The 17,588-nt window shown below is 45.7% G+C and overlaps 2 protein-coding genes across 8 annotated transcripts in view; one reads left to right on the forward strand and one right to left on the reverse strand.

Annotated features, from left to right (window-relative positions):
- Nucleotides 1-13,653, forward strand: part of Dedd (death effector domain containing) — a 15,981-nt gene extending 2,328 nt beyond the window's left edge. For 2 of the 4 annotated variants that reach the window (XM_031389413.1, XM_031389395.1), the window contains 5 exons: nucleotides 1,110-1,142; nucleotides 10,116-10,504; nucleotides 10,684-10,791; nucleotides 12,157-12,303; nucleotides 12,783-13,653. In XM_031389413.1, the coding sequence (XP_031245273.1) occupies nucleotides 10,180-10,504; nucleotides 10,684-10,791; nucleotides 12,157-12,303; nucleotides 12,783-13,159 (957 nt within the window). In that variant the 5' untranslated portion in view covers nucleotides 1,110-1,142; nucleotides 10,116-10,179 and the 3' untranslated portion in view covers nucleotides 13,160-13,653. The remainder of the gene's footprint in view (nucleotides 1-1,109; nucleotides 1,143-10,115; nucleotides 10,505-10,683; nucleotides 10,792-12,156; nucleotides 12,304-12,782) is intronic. The other 2 variants (XM_031389404.1, XM_031389422.1) reach the window with 1 other exon arrangement.
- A 541-nt stretch (nucleotides 13,654-14,194) lies between these two features.
- Nit1 (nitrilase 1) lies at nucleotides 14,195-17,583 on the reverse strand. Of its 4 annotated transcripts, none has more exons than XM_031389383.1 (7): nucleotides 17,455-17,583; nucleotides 16,820-16,915; nucleotides 16,149-16,406; nucleotides 15,939-16,042; nucleotides 15,596-15,729; nucleotides 15,339-15,464; nucleotides 14,195-14,754 (listed from the first exon to the last, which is right to left on the reverse strand). In XM_031389383.1, exons 3-7 carry the CDS (start codon nucleotides 16,394-16,396, stop codon nucleotides 14,488-14,490), a joined length of 879 nt encoding a protein of 292 aa, XP_031245243.1. In that variant the 5' UTR covers nucleotides 16,397-16,406; nucleotides 16,820-16,915; nucleotides 17,455-17,583; the 3' UTR covers nucleotides 14,195-14,487. The 4 variants fall into 4 exon arrangements, with proteins under 4 accessions (XP_031245243.1, XP_031245227.1, XP_031245220.1 ...); XM_031389367.1 differs by having other exon boundaries at nucleotides 17,487-17,577; XM_031389360.1 differs by having other exon boundaries at nucleotides 17,130-17,568.
- Nucleotides 17,584-17,588: the final 5 nt, after the last annotated feature.

Consider the following 17,588-nt stretch of genomic DNA (forward strand, 5'->3'; position numbering starts at 1 on the left):
CGGATGATGGGGGCGCGGGGGGGGGGTGTCCCTTTCCCCCCCGCTGTGGAAAGGCAGCAGAGTTGAGCAGTATCGGTTGCAGCCAATTTTAATTGCCAGGCGCTTAGCTTTTAATAGGGTGGGAAGGGCAGAAAGGAATGGTCATGTGGGTTTGGAGAATTGGGGTTGAATGAGGGTTCAACCGGATTTGCTTTCCAAAACACTCTCTAGCTTACTGCTTCCTTGTTTTTCCTGGTTACAAATAGGGAGATTAGTAAAAGCACTTTCCTAGGTTGGTTTTGTTGTTGTTGTTGCTTTTTTGTTGTTGTTGTTGCAATTATCGTTACAAGAACGGGGGAAAGAGACTTTTTCCGGAGCCTTAGATACCAAGCTGGAGGCTCAGGAAGCCTGAGGAGGAAATAGAAGAGACAGGCTGGCATTTAGGTAATCAGGCTAATTAAATATGCTCACCTTTACAGACCCTTCATTTGCTCCTCAAGTTCTAGGAGGGGAGGAGGTGTCAATATGCATATTTAGAAGAAAACAAACCAAAACCAAAAAAAAAAAAAAAAACCAAAAACCCAAAGCGTTTCCTACCGGAGTGTAGAAGTGAGTGGATGCTGCTTTTAGTGGTCATTTTGTTCTCATTGTGTGCTGAGGGAAGAGGTGAAGCTCGAGTTTGATTCTGGCCTCGTGAGTGACATGACGAGAAGGGAGCGCTTTCTTTGGCTGTAACTTTTACCCTTCCAGTTTCCCCTTACCACTCATGTTGTAAAAAACTAGATGGAATAAGGAATTGAGGAAGGTGAGACAGTATCAGGGTGATGGTTTTTTTTTTCCCCCAGAAGTGGTTGACTTGGGACCTTTCTTGCTGTGAGCCATTTGGGGTGGGGGGGCTGATACTGTATTGTGAATTGCGGATCAGAGAAGGGGACTTGGGTGTGTTTGAGTTCTGTAATTTGGAATAGTTCAGTCAACGAAACGACTTTAGGGCTTAGCTGACTTTTCTTTCTGGCACTGACCGTCAACCTTTGAAGTTTCAAAATAAAGTTTGAAATTTTGCTCTTTTACCCCACCCCCCTTATTTGTTTTTGTTTTTGTCTTTCTGCTGGCTTTGAAACTTGTGCTAGGAAGAGCCCTGGGAAATTAAGTTTCTTGCAAAGGTAAGTCTGGAACTTTTTCTTGTTTGCACACAATAGGAGGGAATGGAAGCGCTCTGAGATGCATTGGGGTAGAGCCTACTCAGCCAGGTAGAGGCTATGGAAAAGGAGTTCACTCTCTCTGTGAGTTCACTAAGGACTGTTGCAGTCACTGCTCAGGTAGCTGAAGAAAGATAGGAGGAGGGAAAGGAGGGGATATTGAGTGTCCTGGGACAGGGTCTCAGCTTTGGTTTGCTGTTGTCTAGCCTTCTTGTCGTCTCTGAGTGAAGCATGTCTAATATGTGGAAAGCTGTGTTCTTGTACATTATCTATGAACTCTTTCCCGTGGAGGGTGGCTGGGGTACTTCAGTGAGAAGGCTTTTTTTCCCCCTAGTTTACTGGCTTTATTGTTCAGAGTTCTTGGGGTCTTGAGGCTGGGTAGGGGTTCGAGGTAAGGGTTTCTCTGTATAGCCCTGTCTGTCCTGGATCTCACTCTGTAGGCCAGGCTGGCCTCGAACTCAGAAATCTGCCTGCCTCTGTCTCCCAAGTGCTGGGATTAAAGGCGTGCACCACCACTGCCTGGCTTCTTGGGATTTTTTTTGAAAACATACTGTTTTATCTGTCCTACAAATATATTTGGTTACGCTTTCCTGGTCCCACCAGCAAAAAGGAAGGGCTTCCTGAGCTCCCAGCTCTCCTCAGGATTGCCCAGGTAGCTTTCCCTTCAAAGTTCAAGCTGTCCATCCTTTCTGTAAGACAGGTTCTCACTTTGTAGTCCTGGCTAGCCTATAATTTGCTATGTAGACCAGGCTGGCTTCAAACTTACAGAGATCCATCTGCCTCTGCCTCCCAAGTGTGGGGATGAAAGGGATGTGGAACTACACCTGGCTGTTGTCTTTTTTTTTTTTTTTTTTTTTTTTTTTTTTTTTTTTAAAGTTCTTCCACATGACTTTCTGGTAAGGGCTTCTGAGAAAGTCAAATATTTCTTTTTTCTCGTAAAAATGTAGGTGTTATTCCTATTAGAAGCTAGATTGCCATTTTCATTTCAAGATAACTTTTCTACACATTCTTTGCTTCCATAAGTCAAAATGCTTTAAAAAGTTCGGACTGTCATTTTTTGGGTGGGAGGATCTAGCCTGCCTAGGCACAGACACGGAATAAACCTATCAAGAAGAAACTGTCTAGGTACGTGTAGACTCTTACTGGCTCTTACTACTACTTCAGACCTCACTAAAGGCAAATGAGCTACATCTCTAGGAAATAGAGCAACTCATGAGAATCTACAATTATTCTGTGCCAGGGATATAGCTTAAACCCAACGCCCCTATGTTTGATCCCTAGTACAAAGAAAAAAATTCATGTTAGTGTTTGAGCTAAGGCAAGGACATTCAGTCAATCATTATATTTGTTTATAGTTGTGGAGGGTTCGGTTTGGTTTAGTTTGGTTTGGTTTTTATGTATGTAGGGTCTCACTGTGTAGACTAGGTTGGCTTTGAACTCAAGAGATCCACCTGCCTCTGCCTACCAGGTGCTGGGACTTAAAGGCCTGCACCACCCTTCCCTGCTCACTGCTGCTTTTGTCTTTGTTTGTTTGTTTTTTGAGACAGGGTTTCTCTGTGTAGCCCTGGCTGCCCTGGAACTCACTCTGTAGACCAGGCTGGCCTCAAACTCAGAAATCCACCTGCCTCTGCCTCCGGAGTGCTGGGATTAAAGGCGTGCGCCACCCCCGACTGGCTGGGTTCTTTCTAAGGTGTTTGGAGGAGGGCATTCTCTTCAGGGTGGTGTCTTTCATCCAGGAGCTCTCTGTCTAGGCTGGACTTCCTGGCCACTGAAAGTTGAGTGTAATGCGCTAGAAGAGGAAGTCGTTGATGCTCTTTTCATCCTGAAGTTAGATTCTCAGACACCCTGGCTGGGTTGCTGAGTTAATTCACAATCCTGGATGATAAGTGGGGAGAGCTGCCTATCAGCCTGCATGCCAGCCTCTTGACATTATTCTGGGAGACATGCCATGGGAAATGCTTGCTTCTGTGTTTTGCTTCATGGAGTAGTGTAAATCTGATTAGTGACCTAACAAGGAAGGGCTTGCTATCTAGTCTTAGTTTTGGGACTTTATAAATGGCACCGAAGATCATTTGTATTTGTCTTGAAGTTGGCATTTTTCTCATTGCCACAAAACTCCAGATTGAACTGGGTCAAAGTAGACCTCTGGATCTGGGCAGCAGTGGCACACGCCTTTAATCCCAGCACTCCAGAGGCAGAGGCAGGCGGATTTCTGAGTTCAAGGCCAGCCTGGTCTACAGAATGAGTTCCAGGACAGCCAGGGTTACACAGAGAAACCCTGTCTCGAAAAACCAAAAAAGACCTCCTGGGATGGACAGGAGGGAGTATGTCTGCCACCTGCTATTCACCTGAATGGCTACGGCCAGCTGGTGATGGAGGAGGCATTGCTGGGGTGAGATGATTGTCTTTGTGATAGTTGGATTCATGACTTAAGTGAGCCTATGTGTGACTGGCCCTCTTTTGCTTCTAGAATAAGATTCGATTGTTTCGGGGTGAAGAAGCCTCACAGCTTCCTTCTGTAGATCTAATAAGGACTGTGGCCTGCACTCTTTTGAGCCTTCTTCATGTCTCACTTAAAATAGGATCCCTGAAAAAAAAATAGAATCCCTCAACCTTAGCTACTGTAGATATCTTTGTTGTTAGTAATTATCCCATGCTTTATATAATGTGTAGCAGTACTTTGGCCTTATTATATGCTCGGAGTGTAAGTCCCTCTCCACAAATCTTGACAACCAAAACTGTCTCCAGCCATTGCCAAATGTCCCCTGGCAGAACAAATTGCTCCAGGTGCAGAATCACTGACCCTCTTGGTCTAGCTCTGATGGCTCCTAGTGCCTTGAATGGTCTAGGCCTGGGATCTGAGATGTAACTGACTCTCTCCCTGGCAAGTGAAGGGAGTTAATTCTCCGAGGACTGAGACCTATTGCAGAATTACATTGATTATATAATTAGGACTATAGTGTTTTCCTTTATTTTGCCTCATTTTCTAGGGACAGAGTATGTGTATGTGGGGGTGGTTTTTCTTAATAGCTCGGGTTTTAAGGACACTTTGAATTAGGGAAACCAAGCAACAGTCTGCTCTTGTGATTGGTTGGATGTGAAACCTGCCCATCTGTTTTCTCTGGGATCCTTATAGTCAGCAGCTGGCCAAAGGGAACAGGTGGGGTAGGGACGATGGAAAGGTTGCAGGGGTTCTAAGGGCGCTCAGCTTTCTCCCATTGCCTACTTGAGTAAGAAGGTATCTTTCCTCTGCAATCCACATGTGCCGTGTGACAGCAGGTGAGATGAGAGGAGGGGACAGGAAAGCCAGTGTCTGAATAATAGTTTTTCTCAGCCATTTCCCATTCTTTGGGTGAGGTACCTGGGCTTTCAAAACTACATATGGGTCATATTTATTTTTCACTTGGGATTCTCCTCCCTGTCCCCAAAGGAGGATTAAAGAGTCTCTTTTTTTTTTAAAAAAAAAAAAAAAAAAAGCCGGGCGGTGGTGGCACACGCCTTTAATCCCAGCACTTGGGAGAGACAGAGGCAGGCGGATTTCTGAGTTTGAGGCTAGCCTGGTTTACAGAGTGAGTTCCATCCAGGACAGCCAGGGCTACACAGAGAAACCCTGTCTCAAAAAAAAAAAAAAAGAAAGAAAGAAAGAAAGAAAGAGACTCTGTGCTTTCCTTGTTAGCTTACTGTGGGAGAGAGGACCGGGCTTTATTCCTTCTCCACTAGCTCACCATCATGGCTCTTCTGAAGGAGCTTACCACTCTGTTCTCCTTTTCTCTTTGGTCCTAGAAATGGAATCCAAGACCTTGTGGGTGGTGAGCATCGCTCTACCACTGTTATTTCCAAAGTTTTTCGTTTTCTGTCTTGTAGCTTAGCCAGTATCTTCACGTGTAAAGTGGTCAGAACACCATCTTGTTGAATAGGGTGGTTTGGTGTGAGTAGTGTTCTGTGGTATGGAGACAGCTCTGACTAGCCAGAGCATGTGCATGGTTACTGAATATTGAATGTGTTTCTGTGCCCGCTCCCCCTTCTGTCCCCCCAACCCCCCCGTTCTGAGACAGGTTTCACTATATAACTCAGACTGGCCTTGTGTTTGTTATCTGTCCGTCTCAGCCTTCCTAATTCTGAGATTATAGGCATGTGAGTGCACCACCATGCTTGGTTTACCTGTTTCTTTTGGGTAGGGTCCTCTCTTACTCTTGGGCTCTGATAGGTTTGGTTTTCAACTGGTGTTGCTTGTATTGACCTCCTGGAAATTTAAGTTGCATTCTCAATAACAGGCTCCTGCTACAGCTGCCTACTACGAAGTATTATGAATATAAAGATGACTTTGATTTAGCACTACTCCGTGAATTGTGCAGGATCTAAATAATTTTAGTACACTGATATAAAAGAAATGTTCAGTTTTGTATAAGAGCACAGAAGAGGACTACTTAAGTCATCCTTGGAGATAAAAGTTGACCCTACCCCCTCCCTGCCCCGTCAGACTCTCTGCCTCAAACTCACTGAGATATGCTTGCCTCTGCTTTTGCATTAGTGGGATAAAAGGCAAGAAGCTGCCATGCCCAGCTAAATTGTTGGGGTTTCTTTGTTTGTTTACTTGCTTTTGTTGTTGTTGTTGTTGTTTGTCTTTTGGATACAGGGTTTCTTTGTGTAGTCCTGGCTGTCCTAGAACTCTCTCTGCAGACCAGGCTGGCCTCGAACTCATAGAGCTGGGATTAAAGGCATGCGCTACCACCACCCAGAGTGAGTTGGGTCTTCTGAGTCAGCCATCTGAAAAAGGGGCTTATATGGATGTGAGATAGACAGAGCAGAAAGGGAGTTCAGGCAAAGGAAATAGCCCGGAGAAAAGTAGAGAGGAACGAGTTACATAATACATGTAAACTCTAACCAAATGGCTAATGTTGGGAAACTAATGGTTAATAAAGGCTGTGCTGGGTGGTAGATGAGGAAGATGAGGAGGCTGCTCTGGAAGGCTGGATAAACAGTGTACAGGTGAAGAGCGAGATTTCTCCTCCCTTGTATCCTCAGCTCAGCTTTTCGTTTTATTTTATTTATTTTTATTTTTTTAAAGATTTATTTATTTACTTTATGTATATGAGTACACTATAGCTGTACAGATGGTTGTGAGCCTTCATGTGGTTGTTGGGAATTGAAGTTTTTTAGGACCTCTGCTCACTCAATCCCTGCTCACTTGGCCCAAAGATTTATTTATTTATTATAAATAAGTACACTGTGGCTGACTTCAGACACGCCAGAAGAGGGCATCAGATCTCATTACAGTTGGTTGTGAGCCACCATGTGGTTGCTGGGATATGAACTCATGACCTTCGGAAGAACAGTCGGCGCTCTTAACTGCTGAGCCATCTCTCCAGCCCCAGTTTTTCATTTTAGATGTTAGCAGTTAAACTTGGGGATAGATTTGGGTAGACTAAGACTGATGATGGCAGGCTAGGTGTGATGGCTCCCACCTTTAATCCCAGTGCTCGGGATGTAGAGGCAGTTTATGAGTTGGAAGCCAACCTGGTTTACATAGAGTTCCAGGACAGCCAGGGATACATAGAGAAAACCTGTGAAAAAACCACTGCTCCCCCAAAAGTACTGATACAGGTAGTGCATGCCTGTATCCTATCATTCAGGAGGCTCAGGTAGGATGATCAGAAATTCAGTGCCTACTTAGGTTGTATAGCAAGTTTAAGGCCAGTCTGGGCGACATCTTGAGATCTTGTCTCAAAAATGAAAAGTTAAAAGTTTTGGGGAACAGAGACTTCTTGAGTCATTTCAGCCAGGCAGTGATGGTACACACCTTTAATCCCAGCACTTGGGAGGCAGAGGTAGGCAGATCTCTTGAGTTCGAGGCCAGCCTGGTCTAGAGTGAGTTCCAGGACAGCCAGAGCTACACAGAGAAACCCTGTCTCAAAAAACCAAAACATCAACAATAAAAAAAGAAAGAAAGAAAGAAAGAAAGTAAGTCATTTTCAGGAGCAGGTGAGATGGCAGGGCAGCCTTAGGCACTTGTTACCAAGTCTGATAGCCTGACCTCCATCCCTGGGACCCATTCAGTGGGAAGAGAGAACTGACCCCTGAAGGTGTCCTCTGACTTCCACTTGTACACTGTGGTACATATTCCCACACACATGTATATGCACACACACAAGGTAAATGAATGTAATAAAAATTTAAGAAGTAGAGCCAGTTGCAGTAGTAGAGTTGAGACAATGATTAAATTCGAACCATGGCAATGACAGTAAAGTGAATGGGAGGGCACATTTAAGAAATACTGCGTCTGCTACAGTTGGAATTAAGAACCAACTGAATGGCTGGGGTTGTGGTCAGGGTGGAACGGTACTCGATACAGTACTGTCTTGAAAGACCGTAGGTATGAATGACTGTAAAGCAGAGGTGAAAACTGTTAGCTCTAAATGATTGGTTGATGCCATTACACCGGAGGGAGGGATGTGTGAGTCAAGCACAGAGCTGTGACCGATCTTTAACAAGGGTTTGTTATATGCCATCTCTGAGGGAGTGTTAGGTCTGGTTTTGTGTTTATGTTCTGTTTTTGAGCCCCTCGGGCCCAGACTGGACTCAGACTCCCAACCCTCCTGTTTCATGAGCTGAGAATATGGCATGTGCCTCTATATAATTACTTGCCACTGAGCCTTTGAAATTAAGGGACACACTTAAAGTCGCATAGCTAAAGTCTATAATGACGCAATCCGAATTTCAACTGGTTCTAACTAGTGACTTAAAACTGTATATCGATTCGGCTCCTGCAGCAAAGACTGAATTGTCACTTTTCAATTTGCCTATATTTAAGAAATGAGCCTGGAAGCTGGTAGCACATGCTTTTGATGACAGCACTTAAGGATGCAGAGGCAGGTGGGTCTCTGTGAGTTTGAGGCCAGTCTGGTCTACAGAGTGTGTTCCAGGACAGCCAGGGCTACACAGAGAAACCCTGTCTCGAAAAACCAAAAATAAATAAATAAATAAATAAATAAATAAATAAATAAAAGAGAAAAGGAAAATAGAAATAAATGAACTGCTTAGGAAAGGGAAAAATAGTTTTCTTTTGTTAGTTTTTTCTTTTACTATTTATTTATTAATGTATGTGAATACACTGTTGCTGTTGCTGTCTTCAGACACACCAGAAGAGGGCATTGGATCCCTATTACATATGGTTTTTCAGCCACATGTGGTTGCTGGGAACTGAACTCAGGTCCTCTGGAAGAGCAGTCAGTGCTCTTAACGGCTGAGCCATCTCTCCAGCCCCTCTTTTGTTAGTTTTTTTAAAAAGGATTTAAAATGGATTGAGACAAGATCTCATTACGTAGCTTTAGCTGGCCTGGAACTCAGAGATCTGTCCTCCACTGTTTACTGGGATTAAAGCTGTATACCACCATTCCGAAAAAGAGAATTTTAAATTTTTCTTTAGTTTTTTTTTTTTTTTTAAGATTTATTTATTTATTATATGTAAGTACATTGTAGCTGTCTTCAGACACACCAGAAGAGGGCGTCCGATCTCATTACAGATGGTTGTGAGCCATCATGTGGTTGCTTATGTGTGACTAAAGGTGCCTGTTGAGGTTTCAGGTCAGTGGCATCGGATGCCCTCAGAGCTGGAGTTACGGGTGGATGAAGCCTATCCCTGTGGGTGCTGGGAATTGAACTTGAATAGGTCTTGTGGAGGAACAGCTGGTGCTCCTAACCATTAACAGCCCTAACCCTTTTTGAGACAGGGTTATGTTATTTAACCCTGGCTGGCCTCAAACTCTGTCTATGGAACACTAGATTGGTTTCATACTCATAGAGATCCTCCTGAATTCTAAGATCAGAGGGGCACACTGCTACACCTAGATATTATTCTGTTACTATACATATTGTGTTGTTGTTTGTTTAAGACAGTTTCAGTATGTAGAACAGGGTGGCCTGAAGCAGATCCTCCCGCCTCAGTCTCCTCAGGGCTAGTTACAGGCATGGACCTCCACGCCCAGCAAACCAGGCTTTCAAGGACTAAAAGCAGTGTTTTGGAGACAAGGGGAACATTGGGATGACATTAAAAAAACCAACCAACCAACCAACCAGCAAACCAACTTTGAGACAGAGCTTCATGTAGCCCAGGCTGGCCTTGATGTTGCCCTGTAGCTGAGGATAGCCTTAAACTCATGATCCTCCTTGCCTCCACCTCAAGCACTGGGGTTTTAGCATGCTTTACCAGACTGGCTTATTTTGGTTTGGAGATAGAGTCTACCTATATATCTCTGGCCGGATGCAACTTGCTGTACAGACTGGAATGGCTTCAAACTTAGGGCAATCCTCCTGCCTCGGGGTCCTGAGTGCTGTAATTATAGGTGTATACTCTCTTGCCTAGCTGCAACAGAAACTTCTGACCTGTGCAGTACTAAAATCACACAAAGCATTCTCACTTTAGGAACTGCCTGTATCCCTTGTAGGATCTGGTCTTGGGGCATCGTGAGTATGGAAAGCTTTAGCATTGTTTTTTTTTTTTTTAAGATTTATTTATTTACTATATGTAAGTACACTGTCCCTGTCTTCAGACACGCCAGAAGAGGACATTGGATCTCATTACAGATGGTTGTGAGCCATCATGTGGTTGCTGGGATTTGAACTCATGACCTTCAGAAGAGCAGTTGGTGTTCTTAACTGCTGAGCCATCTCTCCAGCCCCATGTTTTTGTTGTTGTTTGTTGCTCTTTTGAGACAGGGTCTCTGTAGTCCTGACCGTCCTGGAACTCTGTGATCCACTTGCCTCTGCTTCCTGAGTGCTGAGATGAAGGGTATACCACCACACCTCGCATAAACACTTACGATATGTAATAAACATATTAAGCATTGTGCTATGTCAGTAGCATGTTAAGACAATACAGATAGATAAAATTGGTGGCTACCAGTGCATTGGCTCATGGGATCTTGTCCTATCTTACAGATCACTGGAGACTGCAGCTGCTGAGCAGAGATTTTGGAGAGTGCTCCATTTCTGAGCCTCTAGCATGGCGGGCCTAAAGAGGCGGGCAAGCCAGGTGTGGCCTGAAGAGCGTGGAGAGCAGGACCATGGCCTCTACAGTCTCCACCGCATGTTTGACATCGTGGGCACCCACCTAACACACAGAGATGTTCGAGTGCTTTCCTTCCTTTTTGTTGATGTTATTGATGACCATGAACGTGGACTCATCCGAAATGGACGTGACTTCTTATTGGCACTGGAGCGCCAGGGCCGCTGTGACGAGAGTAACTTTCGCCAGGTGCTGCAGCTGCTGCGCATCATCACTCGCCATGACTTGCTGCCCTACGTTACTCTCAAGAAGAGACGGGCTGGTGAGGGCTTATGGGGTCTGGGAACACGTGAATAAGCGAAGCTTTGTGGGTGGTCAGTGAGCAGTGCAGAAGTCCACAAGGGGGGCAGTCCTGACCTGGGGAGTACCTGGCAGAATGGAGATCCTTTGGGGGAAGAAAGATACGTATTTCTTTTCTTGTGACTCCTTCTCCTCCTGCAGTGTGCCCTGATCTTGTAGACAAGTATCTGGAGGAAACATCAATTCGCTATGTGACCCCCAGAGCCCTCAGTGATCCAGAACCGAGGCCTCCCCAGCCCTCTAAAACAGGTGAGAAGATATTACTTGTAATTTTCATAAGCAAAAGAACATCCCATCACGTGTGGCTGGGCCAACATCAGTGAAAGGATACAGTCCTTCTACATCTACCCCATTAAAGAACATCAGAAGCTGGGAAATGGCTCACTTGGTTAAGTGCCTGCTGTACATGCATGAAGACCTGAGTTAGGATTCCGAGGACCTACATAGAAAAGGCTGGGTGAGGAAAGGGTCTGTAATCTCAGTGTTGGAGCTCACAGAGGCAGCCAGCTCAGCACACTGGTGAACTCAAGGCTCAGTGTCTAAAAAGAGATGGGGGGAGGACTGAGGAAGACACCTAATGCTGACCTTTGGCCTTCACATGCAGGCACACTCACATAAGAACACATCTATGTGAACATGTACACACGAAAATCAGGTGAAGTGTACTTTGTCTAGGTCAAGTGTTTGCTCTCCTGGTTCACTTTTTAAAAATCAGTTTATGCGATGAGTATATTGTCAGCATTTACGTTTAGCCATCATCTCTCTAGACTCTAGGTCAGTTTTTAAAAATTTTTTCTGTATGAATGTTTGCCTGCGTATTTGCAATGTGTGTATATGTATGTACCTGGTTCCTGTAGAGGTCAGAAGAGAATGTCAGATCCCCTCAAACCGTTAGCAACGATGTAGGTGAACCTGGGTCCTCTGCAAGGATTACAAGTGCTCTTAACCATCTCTACAGCCCTATTTTTTGAGACTTTTTTTTTTGGCTTTTCTAGACAGGGTTTCTCTGTATAGTCCTGGCTGTCCTCGAACTCAGGAATCCGCCTGCCTCTGCCTCTGCCTCCCAAGTGCTAGGATTAAAGGCGTGTGCCACCTCTGCCCAGCCTTTTTTTGAGACTTCTATATAGCTTGGGTAGGTGTAGAATTCTGTAGAGGCCAAGTTGGCCTTCCTTCCCTTGCCTTTTTTGTTTCTTTGTTTTTGTTTTGTTTTGTTTTGTTTTGAGACAAGGTTTCTTTGTGATGCTTTGGCTATCCTGGAACTTACTCTGTAGACCAGGCTGGCCTTGAACTCAGAGATTCCATTGCCTCTGCCTCCTGAGTGCTAGCATTAAAGGTGTGTACCACCACCTGGCTTCCTTCACCCTTAAATGCTTGGTTGATAGGTTTCTTCCACCATACTTAATGCATGCCTCCTGCCACCCCATTGCTTGTGCTGAATCCAGATCTTCATGAATGCTTGGCAGACATTAATCACTGAACTATACCCCTCAGCCTTCAGGTTCTGTCACCAATACTGCTTTTATCCTCGTCTAAATGATTCCTTTGTATATTCCAAATGAAAGATTTGAAGTTCTGCTTGTAAAACTTCATGTTTTCCACTTTCTTCCTGGTCAGTGCCTCCCCACTACCCCGTGGTGTGCTGCCCCACTTCGGGTTCTCAAATGTGTAGTAAGCGGCCAGCCCGAGGGAGAACCACACTTGGGAGCCAGCGAAAACGCCGGAAGTCGGTGACACCAGACCCGAAGGAAAAGCAGACATGTGGTGAGGAAATTCAAGGATTTTAGGGATGTAGACTTGAGGGAGAATATAAAGAACTTCTGGGATAATGGGCAGTCTGTAATTCAGTGCAAGGCAAGCTTTGCTGTTTTCAGGTCGGGTTTAGTTTTCATGAGAACTATTATTTTTTTTCAATGGTGTATTACAATTCTTTTTAGTTACTATTAAGTCAAAGAAATGCCAACTTCATCCTTATATAAGATGAACCAAGTCAAGACAGAGTTAAAGTAAACTTGTGCAACTTTTTAATAAAACAGGTCTAAGTAAGGTGCTGTTTGTGAGTGACATAAGCATTGTAGGGCAGCTCCAGTGTTTAGGCCAGGGCTTCAAGGACACAATGAAAAACTAGTTGTGGGGAGAGGTAAAGAAGCTGCAAGAGGGTCTCTACTGTCCTTGCTTGCTTTTCTAGCTTTGGTTGTAAACGCAATCCTTATTATAAACCATGCTCCTTAAATCTCTCCCAGACATCAGGCTTCGAGTCCGGGCGGAATACTGCCAGCATGAGACTGCTCTGCAGGGCAACGTCTTCTCCAATAAGCAGGACCCACTTGAGCGCCAGTTTGAGCGCTTTAACCAGGCCAACACTATTCTCAAGTCCCGGGACCTGGGCTCCATCATCTGTGACATCAAGTTCTCTGAGCTCACCTACCTCGACGCATTCTGGCGAGACTACATTAACGGCTCATTATTAGAGGCACTGAAAGGCGTCTTCATCACAGACTCTCTGAAGCAGGCTGTGGGCCATGAAGCCATCAAGCTGCTGGTGAACGTGGATGAGGAGGACTATGAGCTGGGCCGACAGAAACTCCTGAGGAACTTGATGCTGCAAGCATTGCCCTGACCTTCCCCTTGTCACCTTTCTGGGGACTCTTCGCTCCGTCACCTCCACCTCTGGAGCCCACATACTGTTCTGGGGTTTGTTCTCTACCCTTTCCAACCAATCACACCACCTTTTTTTTTTTTTTTTTTTTTTTAAGGAAAAGACAAAGGAAGGTGGAAGTGGTGTCCCTTCCCTCCCCGCACCCATGTGCCTGGGCTTCCCCGTTTCCTGTTGCCTCCTACCCTAATGTGTGTCTACAGCCACCTTACCACTGAGCCGAAAGACAAGTGTATAGGGACAGAGTCTCTGGAACATAGCCTTTGTAAGGGATTGAAGACTGCTTTCAGGTGCATTGAGGGATAATCAATACTTATGGCTTTATGAGGGCTCTTAAATTTTGTCTGAAAAACCAAAGGGCTGTGAGTAAAGGAGCTATGTGGAAGGTGGGACTCTGAAGTGTATTTTGGAAATTAATTACCACCTTCTTCCAAATTATAGAATTTTTTAAAAACCAAGAAGCTGTGGCCCTTTGCACTCTCTCGTGGCCTCAGGTGCTGCTCCTCTCTGCCTCTCCTTCATTCCATAGCTTGAAACTGCTGCCTGGTGTGGGTCCCTCCTTGTCCCCCGGTCAGATCCCTTCAGCAGACCTATGGAGGATTGGGCCAGCCTAGTTACCCTCCCACATGTGACGTGTACACGGGGCTGTGGACGAGAGGCCGCTAGTCAGAGCACACTTTCTCTGACGAGGAGGACGGGGCCGGGGGTGGGACATTTTCCTTCCCTTTTCTAGTGAAAATAAGAAACTCTTACCGCAACCCAAGGCCCTTTCCCCTCGCTTCCTTCTGGCTTGAGAGAAAGTGGGCTATTTGGTGCCAACTCCTCGTTTCTCTCCCCTCCCTCCTCCCATACCTTGGAGACCGTGGCTAGTACATGCACTGAGCATTGCACTTTCTTAGGCAGGGAGGCATGTTTGAGCCAGGAGGCTTAGAAGTGAAGCCTAGTCAAGCAGGTACAATTCCACCTCCCCTTCCAGCCCCCAAAAGAGATGTCCAGACATTATGATTATTATATTTTTTTTTCAATGCCAGTGCTGCTCAGCCCTCAGCGTAACTTCAGTTTTCATGAAATAAACAGTGACTATATAAAATTCCACTTTTCTGAAGCTGAAATCTGAGGTCAGGTCAAAGTCTCTTCTTTCCCATGGACTTGATTGAGCGTGTGTTCCATTAAGAGAGTTTAAAATTCTGCAAGTGAAGGGAACTGTGCTTGGATCCTGCCTACAAGTCACAGCAGCATCACCTCACAGTTGGCACATGTTTGTGTGTCTTAACCAACACAAGTTAGAAGCATTAAGAGAGTGCATGACCCAGACTGCCGTAGAGGTCAGGTCTGCGATGCTGGAACACAGGCAGGTGTTGGCGCATCTGCTGTAGAAAGTGGAGATCAATTCGAGCAAGGCAGAGGCCTGGTCCCTCGGAGCAGCAGGCCACCACTGTGCCCCAGGGGTCAACCACCATGCTGTGGCCATAACTTGCTCTTGTTTCATGGTGGCGTCCACACTGCGCTGCTGCTATTACATAGCACTGAGATTCAATGGCGCGGGCCCGCAGCAAGACCTGAGGATGAGACATGTGCTGACTGAAGAACATACAGCATTTAATAGGCAAGTGACAAGAAGTGGGCACTGTGTGCCCGATCTACTCATTGATCATTGACTAGAGTTAATGACTAACATGACTCACACCTATCTAAGAAATGAATTTCCTCAACTGATGGGAAGGGAAGAAAATCTTTCAAGTAGAAAGGGGGGAGTGTGTTCGTATTTTGTACTTTTTGAGATAAGATCTGCCTGTGTAACACTGGCTGGCCTGGATCCACAGAGATCTGCCTGCCTCTGCCTCTCAGTGCTGAGAAAAAAGCATGCACCACTCTTGGATGGTGTGTGGTTTTGCTTTTGTTTTGTTTTTGAGACAGGGTGGAACCCACTCTGTAGACCAGGCTGGTCTGCCTCCCAAGTGCTGGGATTAAAGGTGTACCACCCCCACCCACCCCCAGCCAGCTTCTATTTTGTTTTGTCATGCTGACTTTGAACCTGTGGCTATCCACTGAAGTGCTTGGATTTAGGTTTGTGTCACACTGCTCCCACTACTAAAAATAAGGTTAAAGGAGGCCTATATGTTATGAAGAGACATTCTCCTACCTCCCAGTGGGCTGGGCCCGTAACAGATCCAAAGGCTGAAGGATAAGTAAGTATTTCTGCCCCAGCTTGAGCCAATTTCAGAGAAAGTTCAGGGAACCGCATGTCATAACAGATTGCTAGACCAACCTGAAATGAGAAACAACCCATTCGCCTTCCCTGTCCCATTCAACATAACATCGAGTACCTTCATTATCCTACACCAAAGGGGGATGTTACCACTTTTTCAACATATTCCTATTTCCTTTTCAAACTCCCACCTTGCCTGCCGGTGTCCTGACAGGTGGTTCAAGAGCAAGTCCAGGCATGGTATAGTTGCTTTCTCTCATAGGCCCCTGACCTGGGATCTCTACATCACATAGATGTGTCTTCCTGTAACTGGCCACTATTGACCCTAGAGTAAGAGGCAGAGAAAATACTCAGTACAGACACTCTACAAGTCCAGTTTAGCTCTTCTCCCAAAGAGTAATTTGTAGACTGAGAACAGAAGCATAAAAGCCCTAAGGCCAAGCAGTTGAGAAAGAAATGCTGAAGATCTGAGTTGAAGAAAAGGTAGAGAAGCCTGCCTGGGAAGATGCAGGGGAAAGGGCTCTGAAGTCTCACCCTGGCTGTTCAGAAGCAGGTGACAATTGTAGATTTTCTGATTCTGCTCCCAGTCTTGGCCACGCTCGTGGAAACCACCCAAGGACAGCCAGATTCCACATTCCCTGGGGGTCAGAGAGGAGGGGACACTGACAACTCCACTCCTTCTAGGTGGCAATCCAGGAACACTGCCCAACAGGGAACTCTATCCCCCAAACCCTACCCTTGTACCTGGCAAGCTGGCTATATTGTCCCAAAAGGTCCCCATTCAGAGGCTCGGACAGGAGTAATGTCTCAGCAGGATTTCGTGCAATAAAGTCAAATGCCTCAGGCAGAAAGGCTAGGCAAGCACCCAATCTGGCAGACTCTCGAATCAGCTCAGCGCAGGTTTTAAAGTTCTCTTGCTTGTTTGGTGTTGATGTTACCTGGCACACAGCCACCAGGGGCAGCTCCCAGTTAGTTGATGATGACGCTGCCATGGCTCTGGGCCTGTGAATGACACAGGCAGTATCAGATTTTCTATCTCGGAGAAACTCAGAGACTCAAGTGGGGGTGGAGCCAGAAACTTACTTTTTTTTTTTCTTTCTTTTTTTTTTTTTTTAATTTTCTCTTTTGAGACTGGGTCTTTTGTAGCCCAGGCAGGCCTTTCTATGTAGCTGGGGATGACCTTAAACTCCAGGTTGATCCTCCTGCCTGTTTCTTGAATGCTGACATTACAAGTGTGTTCCACTATCCCTAGCAACTTGTTTTCATTTTTACAGAGCATAATAATCCTAGAGCTACTGGAGTTCACTCACTAAATGTTTGGTGGATGGCAGATATCTTTGTCTCCCACTATTGCAGTTAATAAACATGGGCTAAGCAGCTATGTGCCAGACAGAGAACATAACAAAATATGTTACCTGGGCTGAGTACAAAGTACGGGGATTCGAGGTAATCGGTATCCGGTACACAGAAGAGATAGGAGTTGGCGAGGAGGCCTGGTGATGAAGCCCAGCCTGAAGAAGGTGAGAAATCAGGACACCTAACCCTACTTCAAGCCGTAAGTTTCTAGAATTCTCTGCCATTTCCAGACCTGGCCAGTAATCCCCTCCCCCAAGGCTTCGAAAACACTTTTTACTACTAGTAGCTATGAAAAGAGATCATAAAATGGGAAAATGGGAGAGGAGACTATGATCGGTGCCTTAATACCTCAACTTCCAGTGATCTCACATTAAAACTGAAGCCCTTTTCCTCTGCCAAACGTTTCCGCAGTTCAAGTCATCTCATGGAACCTTCCTCGTTTCCCCAATTCTCTCTTCTCGGCTGTGCCATCTGCACAGCTTTATAGACTCAACACGTATCTTTCCCCTTATACCAGAATCTCAGAGGGAAAGTTCACCCTCCCTAGATCTCCAACCATCTCGTGGTGGATAGATGGGGTACAGGACCAGATCACAACCCGAGCCCCCGCCCTCTGATTAGCGCGTCCTTCCCCGCCTCTTCCCCGGGCAAGAATCTCTGTTGCACAAGTTAAAGCATCGCAGGTGGAATTCACCGCAGCGGGCAGGGTTGGGGAGTAGGTCCTACATGAAGAGACCGCCAAAACCATTCGCAGGGTCGGATCTCAAGGACTGCCAGGAGCCAGAAGCGCAGGAGCAAGTGGGCGGTAACCACAAGACCGGATGTGAC

Source organism: Mastomys coucha, unplaced genomic scaffold (assembly GCF_008632895.1).
Source record: "Mastomys coucha isolate ucsf_1 unplaced genomic scaffold, UCSF_Mcou_1 pScaffold1, whole genome shotgun sequence".
NCBI lineage: Eukaryota > Metazoa > Chordata > Mammalia > Rodentia > Muridae > Mastomys > Mastomys coucha.

Excerpts from the sequence above, each read along its gene's own strand:
- Nit1 (XM_031389367.1), bottom strand. Across the intron at positions 15,730-15,938 it reads CCTGCTTCTGAACAGCCAGG|GGTCAATAGTGGCCAGTTAC; the intron begins GTGAGACTTCAG and ends CTCTTACTCTAG. Across the intron at positions 14,755-15,338 it reads CGGGCCCAGCCCACTGGGAG|GTCTTGCTGCGGGCCCGCGC; the intron begins GTAGGAGAATGT and ends TCTCATCCTCAG.